This window comes from Babylonia areolata, chromosome 23 (assembly GCF_041734735.1).
Source record: "Babylonia areolata isolate BAREFJ2019XMU chromosome 23, ASM4173473v1, whole genome shotgun sequence".
NCBI lineage: Eukaryota > Metazoa > Mollusca > Gastropoda > Neogastropoda > Buccinidae > Babylonia > Babylonia areolata.
In genome coordinates, this window is record NC_134898.1 from 32,960,621 (window position 1) to 32,969,935 (window position 9,315).

The 9,315-nt window shown below is 44.7% G+C and overlaps 1 protein-coding gene across 1 annotated transcript in view; it reads right to left on the bottom strand.

Annotated features, from left to right (window-relative positions):
- Positions 1-1,350: 1,350 nt before the first annotated feature.
- The window catches only part of LOC143297922 (uncharacterized), a 15,582-nt gene continuing 7,617 nt past the window's right edge, over positions 1,351-9,315 (bottom strand). Inside the window, exons 2-4 of the mRNA XM_076610506.1 lie at positions 6,871-7,278; positions 2,741-3,768; positions 1,351-1,845 (exon numbers count right to left, since the gene is read on the bottom strand). Coding sequence (XP_076466621.1) covers positions 1,368-1,845; positions 2,741-3,768; positions 6,871-7,158 — 1,794 coding nt within the window. The 5' untranslated portion in view covers positions 7,159-7,278 and the 3' untranslated portion in view covers positions 1,351-1,367. The remainder of the gene's footprint in view (positions 1,846-2,740; positions 3,769-6,870; positions 7,279-9,315) is intronic.

The following is a 9,315-nucleotide window of genomic DNA, read 5'->3' on the forward strand; positions in this document are numbered from 1 at the left end:
GTTTTGTCTTAAAACATGCGATCCGTGAAACGTTCATTAAAACGATGTTTAACACTTGAAATGGAAAATACAGTGACAAAAAGAACACAAACAACAAAACATTTACGTACATCATCTATGTATTAGAGTGCCCGACTTAATTATAAAAAAAGCATACAAAAAGAAAACAACAAGAACAACAAATTTCTATGTACATCATCCTCTTAACTGGCTGTCCAGTTTAAAACCAAGCGTACAAAGAGACGACGTTCAGAATGGAAAAACCCAAGTATCGCTGATCAGTAAGTATCTCAGCTGTTAGTTCTTATTCAATCAGATGAAGCCAGATTTTCCAAACACAAAATAGCTTTAAACATTCCCCCCCCCCCCACCCCACCCCAACCCCTTCTGTTTATGATGGTAGCCCCTTTCTTGCGATCGGCTGGGCTAGAATCAACATGATTTTAATAATTATAATAATACCAATGATAGTATTTATATAGCGCTGAATATCGTGCAGAGACAAATCTAAGCGCTTTCACACCAGTCATTTACAGTCCGGTCATTTTGTTGATGATAGACATGTGACAGAAAAGGAAAGGAGAAAAGATGAAAGCCGGCGACTTAAAAAAAAACAAACCCACCCCTCGACTGCCGTAGGACGTAAGTGCAAACGTCCTTAAGTGACGTCACTGATGACGTCATCGAAAGAAGGGGGACACTATCTCTGGAAGGCTGAAAGTTCACACATTCGGAAAAGAGTAGTATATCTCCAGACCGTTTTCTCAGTTTTTGGGGGCTGTTTGTTCTGGGTATTGACTTATGACTTGAAACACATCTGGCAGGTTGAGTGTATGATGCTTGAATGCATCCATGGCATGTTTTTTGTTTTGGTTTTGTTATCTGTTCTTTTTTCGATAAATGTCGTCACGTATGTTATCTACATAAAACTACTGAACTGAACCTAAACCATTGCCAAAGTCACGCATATATTAAAAAGAAAAGATAAAAAAAACTTTCTTACACAGTTGCACTGTGTGTGTGTGTGTGTGTGTGTGTGTGTGTGTGTGTGTGTGTGTGTGTGTGTGTTTGCTTGTGCAAACACGCTTAATTTAGAAACAACGACAGACAGACACACAGACAGACAGACACACGCACAGATAGGTGCACACACACACACACAACACACACACACACACACACAGAGGAGACAACAGCACTAAAAAAAAACAACAACAAAAAACCCCAAACAACAACAAACAAAAATACACCCCACCACACACACACACATAAACACACACACACACAGAACAACAGGACAACCCCCCCACCACCCCTCCAACACCTGTCCTCCACCCCCACCTCCACACACACACACACACTCCTTATCACACATCGCAAGCAGACGTGAGGTCCTGAGTGGACTCCCCACCGTCTCCGCCTTTGTTCTTCAACAAGCGGTAGCCGTTAGTAGTCAGCGACTTCATCAAGATCCTCACCCTCCCGCCCGCACCGCCACCACCAATACCCCCTTCGCCCCCGCTACCACTCCCCAGATCCAAATCATCCACATCCCCATCACCGCACATCCCATTACCCGCGTCGTCATCATCGGATGACCCTCCTCCTCTTCCTCCGTTCTCCCTCGTGAAGACGGTGACGTAACTTCCGGCGTCTCCGCGCAGGCACCAACAGAACATCCGGCGCTTCCGCTGGTAGAAGAGGAGCCCGAGGGTGGTCAGGATCAGCACGGTGAGGGAGAAGACGATGATCACCACTATGGGCCGGATCGGGTTCGGGCAGTCCATCTCTTTGGCCGTCAGGGTTCTCAGCTCCTGGCCGCGGAGCTTTGGAGGGTCTCTGCAGCTGTGGAGATGTGTGCAGTGGAGTGGGAGTGGTGGGGAGTGGTGGGGTTCGGGGTTCGGGGGGAGGGGTGAACCAACAAAATTAGTTAGATGAAGAATGCAAGAAGGAGGAGGGGTAAGGGGGGTGGAGGGGGAGTGGAGGGGTGGGGGTGAGGGTGAGGAGGGTGGGGTAAATTGAAAGAAGAACATCTGAACAGGAGAAAGTTAGAAAGAAGGGGGTTGATTGGGTTGGTTGCGGGTTAGGGTGTGTGTGTGTGTGTGTGTGTGTGTGTGTGTGTGTGTGTGTGTGTGTGTGTGCGTGCGTGTATGTGTGTGTGTGTGTGTGTGTGTGTGTGTGTGTGTGTGTTGATGTGGTTGCTGTCATTTGTCTTTGAATCATCTTCATCATCATTTTCTACAACTTTTCGATCATTAGTAGCAGTAGCAGCAGTAGCAACAGCAGCAGCAGCGGTAGTAGTATCATCAACAACATTATTGGTGTCTATCATCAGTAGCAAAAGTAGTAGTGATAGTAGCAGTAGTAGTAGTAGTAGCAGCAGCAGTAGTAGTAGTCGCAGTCGTAGTCGTAGGCGTAGTAGTAGCAGTTGTTGTTGTTGTGTCATCATCGTCATTACTATCATCATCATCATCATCGTCATCGTCATCATTCTTCTTCTTCATATCATTATTATCATTATAATTATCCTTCTTCTTCTTATTATTATTATTTTCATTATTATCATTATCTTTCTTCTTCTTCTTATCATCATCATCATCATTATTGTTATTACCATTATTCCATTAGGAATAAAGAAACGACAAAAAATATTTTCTATGGCAGTGGCTGCAGTCAGCCAGTCAGCCAGTCAGCCAGCCAGCCAGCCAGCAGCCAGCCAGCCAGTCAGTCAGACAGTCACCTGACGGTGGTGTTGCCCGGAGGGTGCCCTGCGGCCCAGGCCAGCCGGCAGTCACAGGCCCAGGGGTTGTGGTCCAGGGTCAGCAGGGAGAGCCTCTCCCACGGCAGCAGGTCTTCTGGCAGGTGCTGCAGACCGTTATGGTCCAGCCTCACCACGCACAGCTGGTCCGAGGCCCCCAGGAAGGCCCGGGGCTGCAGGGTGGTCAGACTGGGACAGTACCTCAGCGACAGGGAGGTGAGGTGGGGGAAGGCGTTGAAGGCCAGGTCCCGCACCTCCTTCAGCTCCAGAAGGTGGTCCAGCTTCAGATGCTGCACGGAAGTGTTGACCCTGGAGGCGCCAGGCTTCAGCACGTGCAGCGGATTGTGGCTGAGGTCCAGGAAGCGGAGCCTCTCCAGCGTGGCCAGGGCCCCGTACGGTAAGGAAGAGAACTGGTTGGAGAACAGCCCCAGGGACTCCAGAACCGCCTGCCTGTGGAAGGCCAGCTCCGAGATGAAGGACAGGCGGTTGTGGTCCAGGCGCAGCTCTTCCAGGTTCCTCATGTCCCCGAAGGTGTTCTCCTCGATCATCCCCAGCTTGTTCCAGCGCAGGTCCAGAACCCTGAGCGACATCAGGCCCTGGAACGTCCTCCCGGACAGCCGCCTCAGGTGGTTGTGGCTCAGATCCAACACCTCAAGCTCGAAGAAATCGTCCACGGCCAGTTCCCCGACCTTCTCCAGCTGGCAATGGGAGAGGTTCAGGGTGTTCAGGTGGCTGAGGTGCGCGAAGATGAGCACGTTGTCGGGCAGGGTTCGGAGCGGGTTCCCGTGGAGGTCGAGGTGGCGGAGGTGGTTGAGGCGGTAGAAATGGTGCTTTCTGAGGGTGGTGTTGGTGAGCAGGTTGTGGGACAGGTCCAGGGAGGTCAGGCACGTCAGGGTTTGGAAGACCTCGTCGTGCATGAAGTCGATCTCGTTGTGCTGCAGGCGGAGCTCTTGAAGGCACCCGCCCACGTAACAGTCCGCCACGCTGCAGGCTGGGTTGGTGTTGTTGATCTGAAGCAGTTCGTGCAACACATGATGTTACATTTCTCCATCTACAAAGTGGGTTTTTTAAATTTTATATTATTATTCTTTTTTTTTTTTTAATTATCTTTTTATATACAAGACAAGGCCAGAAAGAGGGATGGATAAAAGACAAGGCAAGGCAAGGCATGACAAAACAAGACGAGATGGATGAATGGATGGATGGATAAAAGTCAAGACAAGTTTCTTTCAGGAAATGCCTTAGGGGTACACGAAAATGGTACATACTTCGTGCAACAAACACACAGATATGAAACACATTAAACTGCTCCTGTTTTCACATCAATTACGGTAGGTATGCCCAATTGCAAACAGTGTGTAATTGCGAACGGTTCGTGTACCGCCCCACTTCCAAGCGTTCTCACCACACACATTTCACAATTTAACATCTGCTTCGACCTTTTTCTGATAGCTCAATGAATATCCATTTCCGAGAACCAGTCAAACCTTAGCCATTGCCGACCATTTCCGCGCACCATTGTCGACCAAGTTCACAAACGTGCTCTCAAAATCCTAAAATCAAGGGAAGCAAATAGTAGGACGTGAACTTCGATACAGTTTAAAATAGCAGATTTGATTGGATATGTTGAACTGATTGTGCATTTCCAGTGCTGGGAGAATTTAGGAAAGCATGTCGGTGACAGATCAGAACGTCAGTTTGGACAGGAATCTTCAAAACTGTCGTTTGCAATCAGACCATAGGATATTTTGACGTGTCTATTTTGCGAACGATGCTGCAGTTTCTGAGCGCTCTCAAAAGGGTGTGTTTGTGTGTGGTGTGTAGGGTGTTTGTTTATTTAATGCGCGCGCGCACGTGTCAGTGTGCGTGTGTGTGTGTGTGTGTGTGTGTGTATGTGCGTGTGTGCGTGCGTATGCGCGCGCGCGCGCGTGTGTGTCCCATGTACCAATCATATGTTATGTCTAATGAGTTCAAGATCTGTCTTCTGTTGTAATTGTCCACAAGTTACCAAACCATCGTTCGCAGTTCGCAGTTGGACTTGCTCGTTCGCATTTACCCTCTGGCACCCCTGCTATTTAAAACGCTGAAAAAACGTTGAAATGATGGAGTCGACGAACTTTTTCTGGTGCAACCCATCGGAGAAAGCTTTCAAAAACAGAAGACCTGCATTTGACGATCGTACAACCTGTTATCTGTACACACGTTGAGCTGGTCGCTTCGTGTGGATAGTTCGCAATTTGGTCAACCTTCCCTACAATTGCTAAACCGACAGGTCGGCTGAGAAATACGTTTAGACGGGGGTAAAACCCAATGTGTTTATAAACCAACTTATGAATCATTTAGTATTGTTTGTTGCCGTACACATGTTAGATGTGAACGGGTATTTATCCTACTCGTAGATAAGACGTTTGGGCCAACAGCAAAGTGAGAGCTGTATTATCAATGGTTTCTCCAGTCAATGGGAAATCATTTACAGCTTAGTCTTTTTGTGAAGGACTATGACTCTCAAACTAGGAGGCAAAGTTGCACTGGCTCTTAGTAAGCTGCAGCCTTGGGGGCTAGTTGGCCTTTAGGAACCATCCCAACGCCGACTGTCCTAAAGCCCTCTTGGCCCAGAGAGTGGGGATGTAACTTGGGCAAGACACTCTCCACTATAATCCAATTCCAGCCCAAATAGTCGGAACAGCAGTTGCCTCCTCTGCTGTACTGATGGTCATAGTCGGACACGACTGACTATCGTATAGATAAGACGTATACACAAGAAGAATTTAATTTTTTTTAAAAGAAAGAAAAAAAAAAGAAAAAAAAAGAGACCAGCCTGCCCCTGCCCCCCCCCCCCCTCCCAGATAAAAAAAAACAGTACTATGAAAATGAAATAAAAAAACAAGAGAGGCAAAGCCTTCAAGACTCACTTGTGATAAATTAAGTCCCCTAGCATTAATTACAGAGTAATTTCCCTTTTTTTACCTATCTGCACCAAAACGTTTGCAAAATAAATAAAAATTCCATGCTTAGCAAAAGAAGTTCCTGTTTGAACAAAAAATGATAACAATGACTCCTCTTGTTGTTGTGTCAGAATAAGAGGACAGAGTGTCAAGTTTAGAGAATACAAAAAATATAAATATACCAGTAAATGCAGTTTGCATATAATTAGGCTTCTTTTTTACTTTTTGTGCCCATCCCAGAGGTGCAATATTGTTTTAAACAAGATGACTGGAAAGAATTGAATTTTTCCTATTTTTATGCCTAATTTGGTGTCAACTGACAAAGTATTTGCAGAGAAAATGTCAATGTTAAAGTTTACTACGGACACACAGACACGCGGACACACACACACACACACACACACACACAGACAACCGAACACCGGGTTAAAACATAGACTCACTTTGTTTAACAAGTTAGTCAAAAATGAAATAAGATGAAAAGAAATGAAATAGAATGAAACAGGATAAAGGAAATAAATCAAGATATAAGTAAAGTAAAGAAAAAGGTGAATATGTCAACACTTATATGTTTCACCCCTGCTTCATTTCCTAAATTGAACATTCCTCTCCAATCGTCCTCATTGTTGAACACAACCACTCTGTATATATCACCTTTCAAGAATAAAATGATTCATTTCTTTACTTTTCTTTTTCTCGCCTTTCTTTCACTTTTTTCCCCCCCAGACAGAGGACTTGATGTGAAAGAGCATGATTATTTTGTCCTTTACCCTCTTCAACCCTTAAAAAAAAAAATATATATATATATATTAGTAGCAGTAGTGGTATTCTTATGTATTTATCTATTATTTTTTATTTATTTATTTTATCTATTTTTTGTTATTTTATTTATCTATTAATTAATTTATTTTATTTTATTATTTTTATTTTATTTTTATTTTATTTTATTTTTATTTTTATTTATTTTTATCATTATATTTATTTATTTATTTTTCTCGAGGCCTGATTCAGCGCGTTGGGTTACGCTGCTGGTCAGGCATCTGCTTGGCAGATGTGGTGTAGCGTATATGGATTTGACGCCTCCTTGAGCTACTGATTCTGATACTGATACTGATCTTCAACGAAGAATTAGTTTCGTTTCGTTTCACCCTTGTATTTTCTACATACCTTGGGAAGGCATTTGATCTTGTTGTAGCTGAAATCGAAAATTTCGATGCTAGAGGGAACGCCTGTATCGTCTGTTTTCGGCAGAGCAGGAACGCCCAGATCGCTGCAGTTCAAGGCATGGATGGTTTCGTTGATTTGGCAATTGAAATCGTGGATTGATTTGTCCAGAATTTGAAGCTCTGGGTCTTGGACGCAAATAGACTCCCTCTGGGCGGTGGTTCTGTGGTGGAGACAGTTCGTCATCAACAGAACGACGGACATGAGATGAGGGAAGCCGTGGAGCGCCATCTTGGTAAGTAACTGTGTGTGGCTGGACTCGGTTGGATTCTGCTCTTGCTCCGCTCCTCTTGGGGCACAGTGACACAGGAGAGCACTGGATTCTTTGCTGATCTTTTTTGGGGTTCAAATCTGAAACAGAAAATGACCGCTTGTTTTTTTTTTGTTTTTGCTAGTTTGTGTATGTGAACAGGAGCTGGTTTTTTTTTTGTAAGTCTATATATAATTATATGTATTTATGGAGGGGTGGAAGGATAGAAGGATGGAGGTGGCACAGGGGGTTGTTTATGCGTGCTTGTTTGTTTGTTTGTGTGTGTGTGTGTGTGTGTGTGTGTGTGTGTGTGTGTGTGTGTGTGTGTGTGTGTGTGTGCTTGTTTGTGTGTGCTTGTTTGTTTGTGTGTGTGTGTGTGTGTGTGTGTGTGTGTGTGTGTGTGTGCGTGTGTGCTTGTTTGTGTGTGTGTGTGTGTGTCTCTGTGTGTGTGTATGTGTGTCTCTCTGTCTGTGTGTTGGGTGTGGGAGTGGGTGGGTGTTGGAGTGACAGACCTCTAGAGAGACAGACAGGCAGTTACACAAATATCTTATCTCTTAATGTGCTTGCTTTTCAAGAGGCCACACGGTTATACTTTAAGCGTTCAGGACATTGTTGTGATGTACTGTCAAACTGGCTCAAATTCGAGGGGTATTTGGGGGGAAGACCAGAAAAGAAAAGCAACAACAACAACAACAACAACAAAACCAAACCCCTCTCAACTCTGGGAGGGACGCTTACTCAGTCTGGCTCTGCGACTAAGCCATTATTGTCGTTAGTAGGGGTCTTAGTAGGTTTGTGTCCTAAGTACGTTGAATCAGAACAGGCACCACTGAACACCACCGAAGTGACTCAGCGGGCAGTGCAGGGTCTCCTCTGGTGTGTGTGGCCTCCTGGCGACCTAACATCGATGGGTTCCCTGCAGACTGCCGACGCTGGAACTGTGACGGACGAACCCGGGTGTAGCCGTGTATGGGGGAATGTAAATGAGCGGCGTCGGAGTAATGCCACTGAAATGGTGCAGATGATGGGGCAGCAAAAAAACAACCTCCCCCCAAAAAAAACAACAACAACAACAACAACCAAAAACCCACAAAAAAACCCAAACAAAAAAACAAACAAACAGACAGACAGACAAAAAAACACACTAAAAAAACCAAACAAAAAAACAACCCAAACCCCGAAAACACCAACGGTACACCGACATCATTGCAGAGAAAACCAGTTGCACACTACTGACCCAGGCTTTGACGACACACAACCGACAGATCTTGAGGTATCTGGTGAACAGTTCAATTCTGTGGAGCCTCAATGACACTTAACAGAGTTTAGGAAGAAGAAGGCGAAGAAGATGAAGTGGTAGTAGTAGTAGTAGTAGTAGTAGTAGTAGTAGTAGTAGTAGCAGAAGTAGTAGTAGTTGTTGTTGATGTTCTTGTATTTGTATTTCTTTTTTTTTTGTTGTCACAACAGATTTCTCTGTGTGAAATTCGGGCTGCTCTCCCCAAGGGAGAGCGCGTCGCTACACAACAGCGCCACCCATTTTTTGGGGTATTTTTTTCTTGCGTGTAGTTTTATTTGTTTTTTTTTCCTATCGCAGTGGAGTTTTCTACAGAATTTTGTCAGGAACAACCCTTTTGTTGCCGCGGGTTCTTTTACGTGCTCTAAGTGCATGCTGCACACGGGACCTCGGTTTGTCGTCTCATCCGAATGACTAGCGTCCAGACCACCACTCAAGGTCTAGTGGAGGAGGAGGAGAAAATATCGGCGGCTGTGCCGTGATTCAGACCAGCGCGCTCAGTTTCTCTCGCTTCCTAGGCGGACGCGTTATCTCAAAGCCAGTAGCAGTAGTGGAAGAAGAAGAAAAAGTGGTAGTAGTAGTAGTAGTATCTGCAGTAGTAGTAGTAGTAGTAGTAGTAGTTGTAGTGGAAGAAGAAGAAAAAGAAAATAAAAGAAGAAGTGGGGATACCCCTTTTCACACGTATTTCTTCCAGTAAGGATTTGTTATTGTATTTTTTCTCTCCGTATTTAACAAAGGCCTTCCTACAGAGCACGTTTTTATTTTTCATTTTTTATATTCTATATATGAAATTTTTACTTTGCTCATTTATGAGGTCAGAAAATTGTGTTATATAGAGCACATA